Source organism: Anser brachyrhynchus (assembly GCF_964034855.1).
Source record: "Anser brachyrhynchus genome assembly, chromosome: 5".
Lineage (NCBI taxonomy): Eukaryota > Metazoa > Chordata > Aves > Anseriformes > Anatidae > Anser > Anser brachyrhynchus.
In genome coordinates this window covers 57,360,583-57,382,212 of record NC_137699.1, presented here as the reverse complement: position 1 = coordinate 57,382,212, position 21,630 = coordinate 57,360,583, and the positions used below count along the sequence as shown (strand labels likewise).

The following is a 21,630-nucleotide window of genomic DNA, read 5'->3' as shown; positions in this document are numbered from 1 at the left end:
CCCCCTTCCCTCAAACTCTTAACTCTAAGTACAAAGGTATCATAAGTGTTCAAGGATCTAATGCAAAAGTCTTCAGGGAATGGGAAGTCACTCAGCGATCCTGGTTGGGTACTGAATTTTTTTTAATTCCTTTCTCTGTGCTTTAGTTCTTATTGGAAACCACGCCATGTTCTTATCTGCTATTGTACTATTGTGCTACTGTTGTACTTCCTAGAGAAGCTGTGCTAATGCAGAGGACGTGGAGCTAAAGTCCAACTCAGCACCGAGCAGCACGGGTGAAGCTGCAGACACCTGAAGGCTGTGCAGGAGGAAAGAAGGAATTAATACTGTTTCTAAAGTGCCAAGAAAGATGCAAAGGTCAGACAAAACTCCAGGAAGAAAGGGAGACGGTGATGTAGTGAAAGGAAAAAAAAATCAAAATGTTTTCACATAAATGTAAAGATTCAACATATATAAAATGAGGGCAAAAGAGTGAGTACAAGCACTGTTTTCTGTGATCACCTACTGGGGCATGATCCTATCCAGGCTGGATTTAACCTTTCAAAACACCGCTGTTAATCATGGCAATGAAATAAAACATTAACAAAATGAAATAACACATTGCTATGCCATACTCAGAAGTAAGACCACCCTCAGGTGATGGGGACTTGCAGACTTCAATCCCGTAACTCTGGGGGCAGGGCAGAGGGGGCTCCCGTACTACAAGAGAGGGACCTGCCCCAGCCCCAGGTGTCACCAGAAGGGATCCAGTTGCACTGTTAAGTCTTCAGTTGCTGGCAATTCTTTCATTACACTGTACTTATTAACACCAATGTAAACAGGTAGTTGGAAAATTTAGGCCACTGAGCACTTACTCTCCCAAATTAACACACAAAATTCCAGAATCATATTGTCACATGATATAAGAATGATTTATTAGAGCAACTTTATGATAAAATTATATAAAATAACAATTTATTTTATTTTTTAAAGACGTCCACAATATCACCTTGGAACAAAATGTACAGATACTGCCTATAATCCAAACAAAAATAAATTACCATTAAAAAAAAAGCAGAAAAAAATCAAGGTAAGAGAAACAAATCAAAATTATACACAGCATTTCCAGAGGGTGTGGAAAAGAGAAAGTCATTAATCAGTTCAAGTTATACAAATGTGTTTCAGCTTTACTCTCAAACAGCTCAGCTTGCATTTGTGTTGCATGCAAATGGAATGATCCAGTGAACAGTTCAGAACAGCAGAATCAGCAGCATAACAACAGCAGATAGTGAAATAGGCACAATTCAGCATGGGGCACATCAAAAGTGAACAGGTAGTTCTGTCTGGTCTTTGCAAGAGTTATACACATTTACCAAACTTCAGAAATAGCTACTGTGATCTGCAAAACAAGAAAAAAACTAGTAGAATCTTGCACTTAACTACCTTACAGTTTTTCTTCCTTTTTTTTTTTTCTTTTTAAAATTCTCTTTTCTTTTTTTCAGTAGGCTGCATGTAAACATTCCACTAGTTTTACCTTTACTAAAATATTACTCAAAGACGATGCAGACGTTCTTTTCTCCTGGAGCACGACCACGACATGACCTCACTGTAGGTACGATTGTGTCCTCGCCCACAAAGCTCATACACATTCTCCCAGGAATTTACATTCATCCCAGCACAACAGAGTAACAGATTTTTACATGTGAAAGCGCTGAACTGAGAACATGGTTTTCAAGTATAGTGGAAGAACTGAGGGCTGGGATTTTGAAAGGTGCTCAAGGCATCAGGCACCCAGATCGCATGGAAACCCACAAGGGCCTGAGCGCTCGCTTCCCTCAGACTTTGAAAATCCCACCCTTTGTTACATTTCTTTAGTCAAATACAAAACACGTGAAAGCAAAATGGTATGAGAACGACCCACAGGTCAGCGTCACCCCTACCACGCTCAACGCGAGGCCCATCCACAGCTCACCGAAGCCAAAAGGCATCTTGCACACCGGTCCTGGGCCAGCAAGACATTGCTACGCACCTGGTACGCTCACCCCGCAGTCACGGAGGCATGGATGCACACAGTACCGTGTGTAAGACTGAAAATTAATAGAGGAGATACACTCAAGTGGCTAGCTCTTTGGCGTATCTGGAGCAGACAAGTGCAAATGGGGTGTATGAATTTCAGAAACAGTGAATACAAGAAATAATTATGTTGCATTTCATCGCTGACTAACAAGACTGTTTTAAATGTGAAGATCCAAGCATGAACGCTGCGTCAGGACACAGAAGCATTTTGTATTTTGGCTGAGTCACAAATAAACCAAGCTGTGCATCTCCCCCCCCAGCCCTTCAAACACACATCCAAATTATAAGCAGACATGGACTGCTGCATCCTTGTTAGTCACTTGAAGAGGTACCGTATTTTGTGGGTTGACTTAATTGATGTAAGGTGTCTGCGGGCGCTCTCCCAAATTCAGAACAAAACAATCAAGGAAGAAAATCCATTCCTGGTGTGTTCATGGAAGGAAGAATCAAGCAATTTTCAAGTGAAAACAATCAGAAGTCAAATCAAGGACACGTTGTAGAGAAAAAAAATCCACTAGAGCGTAGCCACGAAGATGTGGAAATGTGGTTAACATACAATCAAACAATAATAAGAGTCAGATGTTTGAGTAATTCACGTCTCTACAGCAAAACCAAAACTAACAGCAATACCTCATCTGTGAAGGTCCTTCAACTCCTAGTGAGTTGGGGTAGCACCTGGTCAGATCAAGCCCTAACAAAGAAGGGCTTGAAAAAATGTTTCATACGTCAGGAACAATACCACCACTTATGATAGTCATCACAGACACAGGCAGGTATTTCAAGGAAAGACAGATCAGAGTAAACAAGTGAATCAACACATTCAGATAGTGTGTATATTACAGGCAGAAGAGCATCATGGGCAATTTTTTATTATTATTCTGCATTCATCTGTGTGAAATTCAGCAGATTTCTTCACGGAAGAGCATCTCCACATAAGCAGATGAGTTATAACCTGCTGGAGATATTGGAAGGATATTTGGACCTGTTGTTTGCCAGCCAGCGTCCCGCACACTCAAACTAACGGCCTGCTGGCGTATTCCCGTTTTGGGACAGATCCTGTTTCTGCTGAAATTGACAGAAAGCTCCCACTGGCTTCACCAGGAAAGCACTCATGCTCTTTGCTAGTAAGACTAAACACTGTGAGCATCCCTACTTATTTAAATTATTTTAACTGGTTCCCACTTTCACAACATTCTAGCAGAAAAGCTCAGGTAACTACTGAAGCTAGCTAAGGAATCCACTACCCACCCAAAATATAAAGTCGGCACACAAGAAGCAGTCAAGCTTGGGATACCATTTCACTAGTTAAATTACACACTGTATGAGGGCAAAGTGGAACTCATCTGCTCACCTTTCCCAGCAAATGCATCCTCCACGACCATGGAAGAATTTCTCTACCTGATTACAGTTTATGGACCAGGAAGAATGAAAAAGGAATCAATACAAGATGGAAAAAACTGGGAGCAAACACATCTGGAAGAGGTCCTCTGCAAAACCAAACCTTTTGTTTTTAGAGCAACAAGAAATTGCTTAGGGTTTTGCAGCTTAACTGAAAGGCAGAATACAAAATGCAATGTGTTTTAAACAAGAAATTGCCTAGTGCAACTGCACATAGTAGTGTTTCTAGGATTATAATTACCAAAAATAAAATCCAGACAAAAATCTCAGATACATGAAGTGCTTGACACTGGTGGGTAGTTTCTAAAGAACAGCACAGAGCCGTTGTTTTCAAGCACTTTTGCATTGAAAAAAAATTATAGGAGAACTAACCATAAAGGAGAAGCTACACTTACGCTGTTATTTTTTGAGTGCCATCAAGTGAACACTAGTTCACAGCAACTGTGTCATTAAGTTTATTATGTGAGCCACTGGAACAGATGTTTTTCTTAGCAATTAGCTAATTCAAACATCTTAGTCTTTGGCCCAGCTAGGAGTATTTCTAGTTCATTGCGAAAAGATTGAATAGTTCATAAAAAACTTAAAGATAGCAACTGTACCAAAAATTTGGCAAGCTAAACTGTAAAATTTGATTTTTTGTACTTACATCAAACTTTGGGCCTGAAACACCAAAAACAGTAATTGTATTAGAAATCTTTACATTCACACCATCATTAACTTTTATACTTTCCCAAGAGAAAACAACAAAGGGTTTGCTCTGTCTTCTTTTGTTTTTTGGACTGAAAAAAAAAAAGATATATGTACAACTTCAGTGTGATCGCCTTTTTAAGACCGCTGCTTACAGAACTGTAGCAAGAGTTCCTCTGAGAAACCCGTTATATTGCACCATCGTTCTGCTGGATTTACACATTGATTCCAACAGAGCTGCAATGTTCACTTGTACAAGTAAAAAAAAAAAAAAGCAAATACAGTACCAAAAAGTGTTGTGTTGTTTTTTTTTTAACCTGCGCCTCATTATAACTGAATAATTATAAACAGGCTAATGCAAGAACACTTTAGCTTCGGCAGTACTGAATGGAGGGTATGCAAAGCCTGTTTTCTTATGGCACACAGGAAGAATCAGTGAGTAATTCTTTAAAAATCGTTTTGCCTCTATGCTGAATATGTGCTGCTCCACAGTGCTAGTCTTGTTTAAAAGGCATACACAGACTTGCCATTCACCCTCACAGCATAGATTTTCTTTTTTGTGCAACATGTTAGCAATCTAAACAACTGCTCCACACAAACTGTCCACAAACCACTCACATACAATACTAATGCGACAGTAGATTACAGTATGATAGCAATACAAAATATTTCATCAGATCACGTATTTCTCTCCATCTGGAATGAAATTCGAATCTTGCAAGCTAGAAGAGCCACAGTTCGATTTCTGCGTGTAGTTTCTCATCTGTGCTGGGGACAACGTCTCCAGTGTGGACCCAGAAGCGTTAGCAGTCCTGACTTTAGTGGCTGTGGATTGTTTAGCAGCAGCAGATGCTTTGTTACTGGCAACTACATCCAAGTTTCCAGTAGGGTCAATGATAGCATTTATAACTGGGGAAAAAGAGGCACACACAGACACATTAGCAGAACTCGGAGTTGTTTAAAAAGGTTACTTGCCTTCATTTTGAAGGCCATAGAACTGCAGGCACTACTTGTGCTCATTTTAATCATGTTATTTTTTCCCTCAGTACCTTCAGGCCTAAGCAGCTTTAATAAGCAAAACCTCTCCCAGTCTGAGTTTACAAGGACATTCAACTTTCTGGTTAAACTTAACAAGACAAACTACAGCAGAAAAATGACAGGCATTTAGCAGGAGCCTGAAGTGATCCCTGTATGTTTTCACATGCCGTTATTAAGCTTCCAGATGATGCAAGAAACATCCACTGAGATTGCCCTGCCTTCTCTATTGCACAGAGCTCTGTGGGCAAGATTCAAGTCAACATGGACACTTAGTCCAAAAGCAAAGCACAGCTTACTGGCTGGAAGAGCTACTAAGTATTTCAGCAGAACAGACCTTTGCCAGTGCATCTTATGTGAATATACTAATTACCACAAACAAAGCATTTCCACAGCAACAGTTTCCACATTTCAGAAGTCAACATTTTTTTTTTTTTTTAAAAATTGGCAGCACAAGATAAATCTACTGTTCCTTCCATATGCACTCATCAAAGAGCACCATGCAAACGGAACTTTTGCATCCTTTCCCAGTTTTCAGTTGCAAATCAAGCCACATTATTTTATTTTGTACAATTTACTGGCATAGGAAAGACAAAACAAACATTTCAAATGACCAACCTTCAAGCTGTTTTTGAACTCTCCTGAGCTCCTTCAGGATAGAACTGATTTCCTGGAAATAAAAGCATCAGAATGGAGATTTAAGCAACAAGTTACTCAACTAATAATGCAGGAATCTAGTCCTACTCTCCCCCTGCCTTCTCCCATCAAGAATATTCAAGGCCATTTCCAAACTTGATTATTTAACAGAAAAGACTAATAGAGTATTAAGCTTTGACTTGATGATCTTGAAGGTCTTCTTCAACCTAGATGATTCTGCGATCTCTATCTAGGTCAGCACATGCGACCTCTGCTCTGCCTCGTTTTCCCAAGTGCTACTACACCACCCAGTTTATAGCTACAATGGTTTATTAGATTTGAAATGTCAGCCAGATTAACTGTCCACGTAGCTGGACACTAACTATACAAAGGCTCATTCACACCCCTTTAACACCACACATACAAAGATATTTGCAAACAACTCCTAGACTAGACAAAGTAATTGGCCACATATATATCATTGTAGCACTGGGTCCTTAGACACAGGTCCTGCACAGTTATATATACTCTTAGCATCAGCCAGAGTCCATTACTGTACTTAAATCCCTACTGACGGTCCCCGTAAATGACAGTAAGAGGTTATGTGAGCACAAACACCACCCTACAGATGAGGTTTGTGTTATTGTCCTGTTAGCAAATTGTAACAGGTGGGGAAAAAAACAAACATCCAGGAGAAACACCTGTCTGCAACTAAAGCTGTGGCAACTACATGGTAGGTGATGCTTTGGAAGATGTTTAAATGAAGCCTAAAGATCCTGGAACTTGTACATCTGCTAAGGGACTGAGTATCTAAAAATGAATTACTAAGGACGGGGAGAAAATTTTGGTGAAAGTGACAATACCACAACAGCTGAAAAACTCACCTTGTCACACTTAAAGCAGCAACAGAAAACAGCAGTTCAACACATGCAAATGAGCCAGTAATTTCAGAAATGGATTTGAGGTGAGCCAGAACTTACGGTGGTTTCTCACAAAGCTTTCAATGGACACAAGCCTTCAGTAGTTTACTTGTTTCCATGTCTTACCTTGTTTGATGTCTTCAGAATTGGCACTTCATTTTCCGAGTTAATTTTGGCCTCCATCTCCTCCCAGGTCCTTTCTGAGTTTTGAAACAGAATCCTGCAGCACAAAGCGTGGAACAGGTCTTAAAATTACCATCCAAAAGCTGATTGTTTAAAAGACTTAATTATCACAAGATGTGGCAACAAAGGAGATTAATGGATTAGCGACAGGACAAAGCTCCTTTCAGCTGATTTAGGAACATTCCAAAGTCCTTCTCTACCTGATGGCTTCTAGAGCAACAACAGGCTTTGAAGAGCTTGCACAAGACCTGGTGATCTGTGGGCTTTCCGAGAGCCTTGGGACATGGGAGGAAAGAGAACAAAATCCACCAGTAGGAATACATTTTTTTCCTCTCTCTTTCCACAGGCAGCATTTCAAAGTTAATGCATTAACAGATATTATAAATCCAGCACTAAAATTCAGAAGGCCAAATATATGAGAAAAGAGATGGCAAGAAACCATATTACCTCTCGTTCACTACATACCCCATTTACTACACTGATTCCCTACCCCTTGATAATAAAGCTTCTGAAGATGACAGTGCATTATCTTCCACAAAGAGCCAGTCAACATTTCAGGCCAGGGACAAAAAGTTACTTACTTCATTTTTTCAGCTAGGTTTTCTGTATTTTCACGGATTGCATGTGATAACTGGGACACCGGGTTCAACATCAGGTTGTCAAAGATAACCTAAAACAAAAGGCAAAATCAGATAAAGAAATTTTATCAAAAGAGGAAAAATAAAAAATACATTTTCTTTTAGAGTAAACAATCCCCACTGAAATATCTTTCTCTATAGGGATGACATTTGAAGCTCAAGGGAGATTAAGATAGCATACAGCTTTGTTGTAACACTTTGGCAAAAAGATTAACAGTAACCTGTTCAGTTGTTGGTTTTGGTCTTTTTTTTTTCTAGAAGAGTAGAGGAAGACAGTTGTTTGAAGTCACACAACAGCTTAAACATTTCTTTAAGACTTTACAAGCCTCACAGGTACCTTCACCCCCAAAACCAAGCACATGCACACACACACACAGAACAAAACAAAAAAAAACCAACATCTTAAGTGATTTATATGAGACACTTCAAGCCACTTTCACAGTCATGTATCTTGATATTCAGCCAGGCATATCCAGATTCTGCCACAACTGCTCCACAGGCAGCTCAGACCAGCATGTCCATTGCAGAAAAATAAGGTGCCGTTACTGATTATGTACAGCTAGTCTCCTGACATAATTTCTTGCCATTAAACCACCAATGCTGCACATTTCAAAGTTGAGACATTTGTGTTTTTCATTAAAAGAGCAAGTGAAATAGCCAAAGTGGGCTGACACTGAATGCCTCCTCCCCAGTGATCAAGCCTCAGATCCTAGTGAAGCTTTACACAGGAGAGGAAACTTCCAGTTAGTGTTGACTAAAAGGGTGATTTTCTGTTCCTTTTTTCATTTCTTTAACACTATTTCTATACCAACAAAAGTGAGACCTCTTGAGAAGAGCACTTTTTTGAGTAGCTGCCTTTTGCAGCTTAGAAAGAGCAGATATGCATACTGCACCTGAGAGCAATGTCATATATAAAGTTAGAAAGTAAAGAAAAGGGTGGCCTGCCTCCTCACGGTTTCTTGTCCTTGTTTTTTTTGATGGATCCTCTTCTCTATTATCGTTCATATTTTGGTCAAAATCCTTCAGTTCCACTGATCCCGGAGGCACTTTCTGGTAGTTCAGACTTGCTTCTGGAATGTGCTGCACCAACTTGGAAATAATGAGTAATGAGTCATTAAAAATGAGTAGGGAAGGAGGCACACAGGCACTCACTGCAGGTATGGCAGATTTTCAGGCAAGCCCCAGAGGAACACTGATTCATTCAAGTCTTGTTCAGACAGGTATGGGTTCCTAAGCAAATTACCAGACCCCAATCCTGCAAATATCTACCCACTGGAGTCATCCTACGAAACTCAGTGGGGCTATTCCACTTTATAATCTTGAGACTTGAACGTGTCATTGAGCAGTACATCTTTGCCTTTTATAGGCTAAAACTCAAAAAAACCTGTTTCCTTGTATCTTATGTTTTAATATATCAATGCAACATTAAAGTGACACTAAAATTAATCAGAAAACATTTAATAACACATGGAAGAGATGAAAAAGGAATCCAAAACCACTGATAATGCAGACACTTTACAGTAAGAACAGCAAGACAGCTACTCCTGTTTGTTTGATTGACAGACAAAAAACTAAAAGAAGGTGAGGAAAGTAACAGTGACAAGACAGGAATACAAAAATAATGGGATGGAAAGTGCACCTGAGATGGATATGCCAGCCGAAAAGATCTACGAGCAATCTGTGTTAAAACAGAAACAAAGAGATCAATGCTACTGAATGACTGTGACAGCAAGTATCAAAGAACACACACATTGTTATTTTGGGGTGACATTCCCCAAAGCGCGTTCCTGAGGACCAGCACTCGCTGCCCACCCCCGTCGGCATGCACTGAACCCACAGAGGTGCTGGTCACCCACCAGTTCTGCAGAGGTGGTCTCAGGCAGCTCCCCAGTTACTTCAAAATAGACAGTGCTGAGTGAAATCCCACAGCTCTCTTAGCACAGGAGGCTCTGGGGTTGGCACCAGCCCTCAGCTTCGTGAGGAAGCCATGTGCCATCCAAGGTCCAGGCTTCCCACACTCTATGCAGTAGCACTTGGGTTATGCACAGGCAGAAGGCGTGAGACTTTATGCTATGGGTGCACAACAGCCAAAACGTTTAGCTAACAAGCTTCATTTAAGCATCCTTTTGTGAAGTGGAGAAACAGTGAGCTATGCTGGCTGCAGCGGTGAAACAGTGTCAGAAGGGAACGAGATATTCCTATAGCCCAGCAGACCTCGGCACAACCAGCTGTAGGAGCTGCATCTGCTCCCCCACCAGCAGGAGATTTTCATACACTATCTGGTTCCTTCTCACGCTTTCTGTTCTGTCACATCCATAAGCACCTCCTTTCGTCATACCAACAGTCACACTGAGCACATTAAACAGCAACTTCATAAATATAACTGGGATCTACGTTTTTTGCTATATCATTAACAACTAAAAAAAAAAAAAAAGCCAACCAACTAATTTTGTGCAGGACTAAGCCTTGCAGAAGTGGCCAGGGATTTGGGCTGACCCACTTGACTCCACCTGCAGCCCTGCAGAGAACTGGGTCCTGTAACACCTACACACACACAACCCAAGGCATCCCAAACAAGCCAGGACTTTGGTAAACGGGAATCACGAAGGTTTCACCCTTTCTTGCAGCAGGGCTCAGCTCAGTACTCCAGGAATCTGGGTTATTGCATACTGTGCAGTTGAGGGCTACAAAAACCAGAAACACCCTAAACGTGCATCAGGGAACTGAAACCCTCCCGGGCTAACATCCAAGCCAACACTGGACCTGAAGGGCAGAACGTGAAGCGTAAGGTTTAAATCTCCATCTTAACTGAAGAGATTAACTAAATCTCCATCTTAACTTTTAAGAGAACGCACCCAGTTTTTGCTCTTAGCCAAGCTCTGTAACAAAAGCAATTTAAAATGCAATTTGTTGGAGGCTGACAAATGCTGTAGCACACACAGGTCTGAAGCGAAGCTTCTGGTAAGGTGCTGAACCCTCAGAAGTGATTCCAGTGTTGGCACTTTTCCCTGCATTCTTCCCCTCAGTTTCTTAGAGTAGGTGCAAACATTTAGTAGTAGCAAAACAAGGGCTAGCAGAGCGGCATACAGCACTGCAGGAACCAGAGCTGTATAAGAGAGATGGTCACACACAGCAAACATTGCTCATTCACATATTTACTGTTAGCAGATGTTTCTACTAAATTACTTTTGCTACTATAGTAAATTTCTAATCGCTGTGTCCTTTCCTAGAATATTCAGTGTAAAATTGTTTAATAAACACAAACTTCACAGTGCTTAGCATCACACATGCTGATCTCGAGATTTCCAAGCAGCTTCTCGTCATTAAGCTAAAAGTAATTATTTTAGCCCAGATTGAGCAGCACCCAGACCTGCCTGATGCCCTCTGAGGGAGGCGTGCCCGCTGATTCCAAGACCAGTCCCAAAGACGTGATGTGTATTTACTACACCCCGCATCAGTCCTGTTACTTCCAGTCACAACACGACCCCCAGGATGCGCAGTTCAGGATCCCAAGCTATTCGGGATTCAGCTTGACACCTCAGCAGCACGAAGTCCTGCTGATTTAACCTGTTCCTGGCTATCACGAGGCAGCTCCACTGATGAACAGCAGAGTCTGGGGCTAACCGAACAGCCTCCCAGCCACTGGCTGTGCTGCAGTCACTGTTATCCAGCCCTACTGGGAGGGAATCTAGTTAGAAGCCTTTACTGGGGTTTCAGCCATCGCTGGCTGAGCACTCCAAAGGTGCCAAAAGCAGCTGAAGGACAGAATCCTCCCACACCACTGCCTACAAGGGTGAGCAGGACCCTCCTCACTGCAACCAGACTGGAGCAGGACCCCCAGAACAGTGCACATGTCTGTGATTTTGGTCCCTCCTGCCTGCTTGGAGTCCAGTATCACTGCTCCTGAGCATTACCTACAGCACAGCACAACCCTGCAAAGTCACATCAGGGAGAAATCCTCAATTAGCCAGGGTCCAAGCAGTCCTGGCAAGCCATTCAGCATCACTACCAGGCGCTCTGAAGCCCAGCATTTTGCACAGCACCCTCAATCTGTGTGTTTTGCAGGTATCACCGCCCCTCCATGCTACCCAGCAGCAGGGAACAACCTTCTGTAGGTGCTGGCTTAGGGCCGCACCCTTCAGTGGCACTGCAGAAAAGAAGGTGTGCTTCCTGCTGGAAGGAAGTGGGTGCTGGTCATTACCAACCCACAGCAAACGTCTCATTTGCAAGTCAGAAGTAAGGTAGATACGCCACCTTAACTGCTCAACAGAGCAGCACAGAAGGCAGTTCTGCAGGTGTGGCATTTGCATGGAAACAAAGCAATAAAACACCATCTCGGAGCCTGAAGTTATTGTGAAATGTTTGCACACTGTGGCTCAACGCCAAATGGCCCCTAGCAGAAAACCCTTCCCTAAGCAGGCTGCAGCTGACCAGGGTTTATTTAACACAAGCACAGCCCTGCACACCTCATCTTCCAGTAACCTCCCTAAACTTCTGCTTTGCACCTTCAGCAATGAACACAGCAGGGTCACAGGGCCTCCAAATCCTCTCCTAGCAGGGCAGCAAATTTGGCCTCAGCTTTGAATCCTGTTTAGGATAGACGTACAATTCTTATAACAAAGACAATAGAGGACCAAGAGGCCCAGGTGAACAGCAAATAAAAGGAGAGATTTATTTTTAACCCCACACTGGTGGTAGACAGGAGGGAATTTGGATTTAAACAGCAGCAAAGGCCAGGGCACCTTGCAGCTGAGCTTGGGCTGAGTCCCTGAGCTGCTGCACTGGTGAGCCAAATTCAGGTAAGGCCTCCATCCTCCCAAAGTTAACTCCCTCCATCCTTGTCCACCTCACAGGCTGCAGAGCAGCCTCTGCTGACACACAGGTGCAGGGAAGGGATTTAAGAAACCCCTGCACAGCATTTCAGAAGCCCTGGCAGAAAGGACACGGCACAAGTTCAAAACACACAGCTGGTACCGAGGGAAGAGCTCACCGTGTGCATGCAGGGCACACAGCCAGCACCTTGTCTGGAAGGAGGGGGGCTCAGGTTCCCTGGCCCAGGAGCAGTGCACACCCACCCCATCCTGCTCCCCAGGGAGCAGTGTCCCACTGGAGGCCATCGGGTCCTTCGGAATCTAACATTTTGACAATAGGGCCTTTTTGCTTCCTGGAGATGCTGTAAGGATGTCCCCAACAAAAGTGCAACCTGCCCAGTTTCAATATTAAAGAAAAATAAAAAGGCAAAATAAAGAGCATCCTAAACAGACTAACAGACTGCAGTCAATCTTCTGTTGTTTTTTTAGGATGGCGAGAGTTTGTAATGCTGCAGAACCCAAGGATGCTGCCCTGATCTCACACTACAGCCATGCCGCGCACACCTGCTAGCACTCAGAGGCCGAGACTTCTGCCATTTGGGATCTTACCTCTTCTCTCGCCGATATGGTAGAAGCAGGAGTGTTGGGCACAGAGCTGAGGGAGGTGCTTGGTCCCGTCCCCGACGAACTCTGTGAGTCCCCATCTCCAGCAACATCATGAATCTCTCGAGCAAGGATGGCCACATCCTTCACCAAGGTTTGGCTTAGCCTGAAGCACAGGGCATGAAGCACAGCCATTAGGACACACGATACAACAAGCCTCATATTCATAACACATATATATATTTTAAAAAAGCATCTTCAAAAGACTTTTTTTCTTTTTTTACTGTCAACCACAGGAAGTCTGTAAGAATTACAACCTCCGCAGAGGCTAGGAAAAGCTTTGGGGTGCAGCTTTTTGGCATGGCATTGAGGAATGTTCTGACTACATACGAGAACAACAAGATAAATCCACTTCTCTCCTATACCCGGCTTCAAAGCAGAGATTTGAGAAGAAAAATTCTAGTTAGTACACACTATCAAAAAGTGTTGGAGATGGTCCATAAAGAAGCTTAATGTTATTGTTCCCCAACCATTTTTTTTTAATCTTTTAAATAGAACATGGTCACTTCTTCTTGGGACTTTTGCTTTCCCCTAAAAAGCACAAAGAAGGAAAATGGGATTAACAAAACCATTGGCGACCATTATACTCGTGGCTTATTTCCAGGCTTTTATTTTTCTCTTTAAACCATTAAACTAAAAAGCAACAATGAAAGCATTCCTCCACCATGCAAAAAAACAAAACAGTAAGCTCTTGTGCCTTATGGAAATTACCACAGTGTGATGTTCTACAACACGGCTAGAGCTCTCCTAGAAAGCCAGAAACTGTATTCTTTATTACATAAAGAATAAAAACCTCGAACTCTTTCCCTCTCCCTTGTGGTTTACAAATCAAAATACGCCTCGATCATCTCCAAAAGGGATGAGGGATGACCAGGGTTATGCATGGCATACCTTAGAGCGATCTGCTTTTCAGAAACCAAGTCCTGAAACTTCAAGACCCCTTACAGGTCTCCAGCTAAGGCTCAGTGACTGCAGAACTTTGCTCTGCTTGCTCTAGAACTTGAAACCAGTTTGTAAGTCTCTAGGTTGTTAGTAGCAAAGACTAAAAAAAGAAATCTACAGACCAGAAGTAGCTGTTGTGATAATTTTAAAGAAGAGCTTAGAAAAAAAAAAAAAAAAGTCTTCCAGTTAGCTAGCTTCATCTGAAAGACATCTTTACTTGGAAAAAAAAAACAAAAAACAAGCAATATAATAAAGCTGTCAGTTCATCAAAACATTTCCTCAGAAAGAAAATGTGTAATTGAACTAATAAAAAGTAGTTTGATCTGCCTGCCGAAGGTGCCCCTATCCGTGCTGGTTTCGGATAGAGCTCTCACCCCACGCACCCATCGTGCGATTCACTTACTGTATACAAGTGGCATTTTCCCTTTTAACTCTCTCCGACTACTTTAAACCCCTCCCAGTTAATTTGGGATCAGCAATGGAAATCAGAGCAGCAATTAGAAGCAGACTATGTGACCGAGTTCTGCAACGTGCCGAGCCAGACGAGGCTGATGCAATCACTTATTTATAGCTCCTGCGTGCCCGAGTGCTCTCCCGTGGTAGGGACGCTGCTACGAGGGAAATCAACATTTCCCCCCACACACGCTTCTTACAGCACAGGTAAAGCAGCTTGGTTTGAGGGCTGGCACGTTTTCTACAGGCTGCCAGCAGCGTTCAGGAAAGAAAGCTTTTTAAGATCCGCGCAGCAAGCGATACGTCTGACATGGAAACGCTGACCCGGAGCACGCCAAGACAGCTTCCTACGTCGAAATTATTTCAAGTATGGCCAGCACAATGGAAGACCAGTATTTCTGGAAAGTTGGCATAACACACTCGCATATTAGAGATGTCAAACCTCAAACGCCGCTGTTTAAAAAAAGAAACTATTTGCTTTACTGCCAAAGCCCTCCAGGCAACCACAGGACCACCAGTATACAATAGCTCCCGTATCCACAGACATCGAGCTAAGCAAGAACTCATTTATATACAGGGCACAGACAGGTTTTCTTGTCTGGATTCGATTGTGCCAGCCAAAGAGGTTTCTGCCCTGCAGCGACTGCTTACTGCTACCTCACCGGCTTCAGGCACAGCGGCTTCAACAGTTTACATCCTGGCTGTTTGCTGATCCATTTGATTTCCTCTGTAGGAGAACTAGGACGGTTCACACGAACTGCTCTGTGCACAGAGAGCACCTTCCAGAAGAACACGGTGAAGAGCAGAGATAGATACATGTTTTGACAGACTTAAAGCTCAAAGAGGATACCTGTCCACAGCTCGGAGAAGAAACAAGCCCAGAAACAACCCAGCTTCTCTGCACCTTGGCATTTTCTAGCCAGAAGGTACAACCAGCACTGCCTGGCACAGGCTGTAAAGCTTCAGGAAAACGTACTGATGCTCAAGGCATGAAGGGAGGTGGGCGACACACAGACAACAGGGGAGTGTGCCTCTCTTTCCACCTTCACACCTGGGTTTTGAACACCACGGAAAACAACCCACTGCTGCCCAGCTCCTCACCTGGCTATTTCTGCTATCTCTGCTGTCTGCGCCATGAAGTTGTAGGGGTCAGGGTGGTCGTCAAACTCTTCGTCATCATCTGTCTCTCTGCCGTTGTGTTTCTGTTTGCCGAGCCCAGAGCCACGTATCCTCGGCGTCTGTGTGGCTGTTGAAGTATGGGAGCGTTTGTGTTTAGGGGAGCTGTGATTTGAGCCATATTCCTCCTCCGAAGTAGAAGTGTAATCTGAACCCTGTGGTCTCCGCCTTGATGCTTATAAAAAATGAATTGGTTTCAGACCAAGGAAAGTGAAGAGGGACTACAACAGGGCAAAAAGGTAACACAACACTAGCCCAGGAACACAAGGGAAGGAGAGTTTCTGTGCAGATTTTAAGTTAAACAGCACGTTCTCGGAGCTGATTTCAAAGCTGAGCACTTCTGCAGCTCCCATCCGCTATACAAATTTGGAGTGGGAAATTCCAATGCAAAACCAAAATGACTCTTACCAGCTCCGAAGTATTGAATTATTACCACAGACAGCTTTCCATGCACAGAAGCTCTGTGTATAAGCAGCACACGTTTCAGACTCCTCATAGTCCCACAGAAATCCTTCTCTAAAGAGAGCCCAATTTTCAAGCCTGCAGACACCTTTCCAATTAGTTTCAAGTCCAAGCAAAAAGGAAGGGGTTTTTTGAGCGAAGCAGAGATGATGGTACTTGGTTTTATTTGTAAGAGTCCACACCCCCACCTCCTGCCTCGCAGCGCCCTGTCACTGACACCCTACAAGAAGCGTTCACACCAGCAGGCCGTCGGGACCGGATCCAGCCCCTGGAGTCGAGCGGAGGCTGCCCGCTTGTCCCAGCCGCTTCTGCAGCCACCCAGGCCCTGGTTGCATGGGAAGCACCGAGATGCCCTGGGATCAACCCCCTGATTTGGAAACCGGGCTCCCAGAGTTCGCTGTCTCATGGCACTCTCTGCACAGCCCTTCATTCCTTCCATCCTTGCCTGGAGGACGAAGACCCACCGAACACAAAGCCAGCCACGTTACTAACAATTACAGCACCTAAAAGCTTTACTCTGCTACCAAGGCTATAAGAATGCTAAATCACCGAAAGCAAATTAAGCCAGCATCACTGATCATGCAGAAAAAAAATAATGAATTTGGCTTATAAGATGGAGATAGAAACTAGACAGTTACCACATAGAGGAAAAAAAAATGTTCGTATACATTGTTACCGCAGCTATTTACAGGTCATGGCTCAGGATTAAAATATATACGTATATACAGAAAAATAAATCAGCTCATATTCCACCAGAAGAGAAGTTTTTGTTTGTTTGTTTGTTTTGTTTTTTTAAGTACAGGTTTCGAATCAAGAGGTCTCCCTATCACTGAACAGGGACTCCCAAACTAAGGGCCTGATTTTCCGCCCCTGCACACCAAGGGCAACCAGAATCTAGTCCTGCAGCATCATTCAGATCACACTGAGTAAACAAATCCCGTACACAGAGGAGCAGGGGGATACCAGCCCTTCTCTTTCAGAATTGGCACCTTGGATTATCCTGACGTTATCTGCGCTTTTCCCATAAAGTTACCTCAGGTGCCTGACAAGCCACTGGCATTTCTTGTCTCGAGGCCAGATACTCATTCTGTTCCTCCGTTAGCAAGATTAGCTTTCTCCCACTGGGACGGTTGGAAACCATCATGGTTAGCTTAATGCTTTAAGAAATCCTCAAATAAATCAGCCACATCTGCCTCCTTACTCCCAAGGCTTGACACTCAGTGTTTTCACTGGTTATTGTATCGTGCTCAGAGACACCTCGATGGCACAGTGCAACCATTCAGTTCATCAACGTTTGGGTTTTGTCCCAGGAATGGGGTGCTGGGTGCTCGTTCACAAGGTCTCTAACGTTAGTATAGGAACACGCATCACACACCCGCTACAGCGCTACGAAGCAGGAGGAAGTACAACTAGTCTACTTAGAGCTTGTGCAAGGTCCACAATCCTATCAAGGAATTAGGAGGTTAGTATTTTAAGAGCAGCTAATTCAAAGAAGGATTAGCATCATGTGCTGCAACTATGCCCAAGGAAAGGTGTTAGCGTGCTACTACAAAGCTCTGCAAATCAAAAACCAATTCATTTGAGAACAAGAACTGGCCAGCTCTTATCATTTTTCTCCAAATGATTTGAAGTCTGTGGTCCAAAGGCAGGGGGCTGTGAAGAGTACCTCTTGTTTGTAAAACCTGGACCACATCGTACTGATCTGAATTTGTTATTGATTAACACACAGTCAGTAACAGCATCATCTTGAAAAAGGCAAGAGAGCAACTCCACGCACTCTTTTAGCTAATTTACATTCTGATTTACATGCATATACAAATGTGCAAGAAAAAAATCATTAAAATAAAGGGAAGCTGGAGGTGACAAAACAATCCAAAAATCAAAACAAGCAGCAAATAACATTTTTAGCATGCAATAAAAATGAATAGTGCAAGAAGGATAATTATTTCAACTGTATGAAAGGACATGAAAAGGACACATCCAAAACTCTTCAAGAGCCCTTACAAAAACACGAATCAGCTCAAAACAGCATCCCTCTCAACAGGCCTGAGAAACTCAGCCAAAGCAGTTCTTCCTGTCCCTTCAGCCCCCCATCCTCCCTAAAAAACAACTCAAACAGCCCTGCTTGGTCACGTTCATGGTAGATCAAGGAGTCTGGGCATAGACCAGGTCTTAGACTGAAGGCATAAGCACTATCTGGGACAGCCTCTGATTGCCAATTACCGTACCAGAGCTGTCATCTGCACTGTCCCCACCTCTTAATTAAAGGCTGTTTTAACCATGACAAACGTTGATATTGCGAGGGTCTGTTCATAACAGGCTGCTGAGTGTACAGCTAGAGAGCAAGACAGCCCCCGAACCTCCTCCTCGCGGGCAGCATAACTGTGTGCCTTCCTTACCTATGGCAAAAATGAATGAAAATACACAGCAGAGGGAACCTCGTGGGGCAATCAAAATGTAGTGTCCAGCTCCACGCTTGCATTTACAGCAAAAAGAAGCGAACAACCTTTAAAACACAGGGACATTAATTTGTTTTCCTGTTTCACGTGCCTTCAAACCTGCCGCTGTGGACATTAGCTGCCATCAATACCATTAGAGCCATTCTCAGAGCAAACTCTGAGTTTTAGAAGTCAAAGAAAAGCAGGACAGAACTGGAGAGGCATTAAACTCTACCTTTTTAACAGAAACAAAAAAAAGATAACATTCTCCTGCTAGATGGCAACTGGCTGCTCAAAAAAATAAAATCGAGGAGCTAAAAAAGGCTATTTGTGATATCCTCACAGGCAACACCACAGTGACATCTCCCTGGGTATAGGAGATGCTCTGTTGCCTCCGAACCCCACTGCCCAGGAAGCATCACCCTCCATCACTGTCATGAATGCAGACTGTTGTACTCACCATTGTAGCATTTGAAATAGTTGGGATACCAACCGCTGGCAACCGTGTCCGGCCTATAAATCAGAAAGAGGGCAATACAGGAAAAACAAAGCACGAGCACTTACTGGACGTGGAAGAATACTTGACACTGCTTGAGCGGGTCCTGCTGAAAGGCTGCTTGGCGGAGGCAGCAGCCGCCGTTTTCCTCGCGGCGGCTCTGACCTCCGCAACGCCCGTCTTCCGATAGGACTCCACGCTCCGGCCCGAAAACGCCGACCTCGACTGTGCGGTTTCAGAGTCACTGGGCACCGTGAACGAGCCCGCCCGTTTCCTCGGCATGGCGAGGATGTCGAGCCGGGAGAGCTTTTTCGTCTCTGTGGACTGCTTGGAGCCCGGCGCGGTGGCTTCATGATTGGAGGCCGTTTTCTCGGTATCGACGCACTCGTTGTCCGAAGCGTCGCCCAGACGGGCGCGACGGAGCTTGGAGGCCCTGGTGGGCCGCGGGGTGGACAAACTATTGGAGCGGGTGAGAACTTGCTGGATCTTCTGCACGTTCGGCGTCGCTTTGCTCTGCTCCTCCTTGGCAGCCTGAGGAAAAGGCTTCCTTCTGGGAACCGGCCGCGTTACCGGGTGCTCGTGGTCAGACACGACGGCGTCTGGGACCGGCAAGTAGGGCAGGCTCGAGCTTCTCTCATCATCCGTGAAGTCGAGCGACCCCCGAGTCCCGGCGCTCCGCTTCATCTGGAAGCGCTTGGTGGCCTCCACGCACCTCGGCGCCTCCGGCACGTGGGCCTTCCTCTTCTCCGTCAGCCTGTCCCGCGCGCTCGGCTGCCCGCACTGGTCCTGGATGGACGGCGTGGAGGAAGATTTCTCCTTCTGCAAGCTCGCGACCGCTTTGCGTTTCGGGGCGCTCGTGGGGACGTTTTTGCCGCTCACCAAGCTGACCGTGCTGGCTGTGTCCACGTCGGAGTCGCCAGACAAGGAGTCCTCCAGCTGACCAGCAGTTTCCGAGGCCTCCAGCTGTTGGCTTTGACCAAGAAATTTGGCTTCCAGCGCTGCCAAGGCAGTTTCGGTATCCTTAAGGAGAAGATGAGTGTCCTGACCAAAGTCCATACGGGTTGACCGGACAGCCTCTAAATCTTTAAGCAGAGGGTGACTTGAAATATGTGGAAGTTTATTTTGAGGAACGCCGCTGCTTGATTTATCTTTGGTAAAGCTTTCCTGTCTAACAAAAGACGATGTTTCCTTTCCTGCCACATTTTCCTGATCTTGAGGACTCTGGTGAAGGGAAATAACCATTTTTCCTGCTGCATTAATGTAAGCACTGACGTCTTTGACCGGTGGCTTTCCAGGGACAGGTGTGCCAGCAGACTTGAAGGAAAACTCCTGATCCTTGCCGTCTTTCTCTGCTCGAGCGTGGGCCATGCTCAGACAGAGCTTGGAGGCAATCCCCACATCATTGCTGTCATCACCAATGTAGAACGAAGTAGAAACTGCCTCACTTACAGCTCTCATGTTTGCAACCCGGGGGGCTCCTTGCTGCCGGCTCTCTGATTTTGTGTCTTCTCCCGTCTGATCTAGCATTTTATTGTTTTCTTTGTACTTCCTGCCTTTTTCCGAGCTGAAGCCATCGTCGGATCTGCTGGCATCGCTGAGGCTATCTGGATCCAAGTCTTCCTGGATGAAGAGGCGGCTGCTGGGATCACCATAGGCTTCCACGCTGTGGTCCTTCACGACGGTTCTCTTTGTAACCTCGGAATAGGCCTCCTGGCAGACCAGGACCGTGGGCGTGGGGCTGTCCGATTTATCGCTCGGTGGGAGCTGGGGAAGAAGACGCCTCGTCCTCAAGGGCACAGCGTTTTCTGGTTCCCCAGGTTTTGTAGCTACACCGCTTTCTGAAGGGAGTTAAGTGGATACAAGTCAAGTGTTGTGCAACTATACTGCCTTCATTTTTTTCCTAAACAAAAAAGAGCTTAATTGTGCAAAGTGCAAGTCCACAAAAGCACTGAAAAAACATGTGTAGAACTAAAGCTTGTGTTTAATATGAACATCATATTTGGGCCAGACTCCCGCTCAGTCCCTTTACGTTTACCAATACAGAAACCCAAGGTAAACTTAATTCCTTTGCTGGATCAGAGGGCTCAACACCTTCCCTCTGAATCTGAAATCCTACCTGGACATTCTCCGATAATCTACCTCTCAGTACAATCATGTATGTTTAGAGGCCATACTATGAATCTGCTGGCATCAATCTACCTTAAAAATCAGACCACAGGAAGGACGTGAAAAGCCATCAAGCCAAACCACTGCAGTGATGCAGTTTTCAGTGCCATTCTACACAATGTAGATGATGTTTCTCACAAGTTCTCATTTGATTGTATCCTACTGCAAAGCCTCAGAAGAAAGATGCTAATAATGAAGAAACTGAATTAGAGCTCTCACTGCCCCAGCGTGAGTGCTCCTCGGCATGAACACACTTCACAGAAAGAGCACTTATTTATCCCCTGCTGGTCAGGACTTCATATCTGATACCACCTTTAAATACCAGGATAACTGGTTGGATGGCTATGGTAATATTTCAAATGCTCTGGGAGTCGTTTTCTCACGTGGTGTGAAAACAGTGGCAGTAACCTCCAAAACAAAGGTTTCTTTTAAGCTTTACTCAGTCTGTCTCCAGCTGTTGATGGCGTGAAG

General features: G+C 44.4%; 1 protein-coding gene across 8 annotated transcripts in view; it reads right to left on the bottom strand.

Moving 5' to 3' along the window:
• Nucleotides 1–887: 887 nt before the first annotated feature.
• The window catches only part of CEP170B (centrosomal protein 170B), a 57,031-nt gene continuing 36,288 nt past the window's right edge, over nt 888–21,630 (bottom strand). For 5 of the 8 annotated variants that reach the window (XM_080592812.1, XM_080592810.1, XM_080592815.1 and 2 more), the window contains 9 exons: nt 19,062–20,831; nt 15,523–15,772; nt 12,973–13,132; nt 9,192–9,230; nt 8,498–8,641; nt 7,496–7,584; nt 6,858–6,951; nt 5,794–5,845; nt 888–5,049 (listed from right to left, as the gene is read on the bottom strand). In XM_080592812.1, the coding sequence (XP_080448938.1) occupies nt 4,814–5,049; nt 5,794–5,845; nt 6,858–6,951; nt 7,496–7,584; nt 8,498–8,641; nt 9,192–9,230; nt 12,973–13,132; nt 15,523–15,772; nt 19,062–20,831 (2,834 nt within the window). In that variant the 3' untranslated portion in view covers nt 888–4,813. The remainder of the gene's footprint in view (nt 5,050–5,793; nt 5,846–6,857; nt 6,952–7,495; nt 7,585–8,497; nt 8,642–9,191; nt 9,231–12,972; nt 13,133–15,522; nt 15,773–19,061; nt 20,832–21,630) is intronic. The other 3 variants (XM_080592814.1, XM_080592817.1, XM_080592816.1) reach the window with 2 other exon arrangements.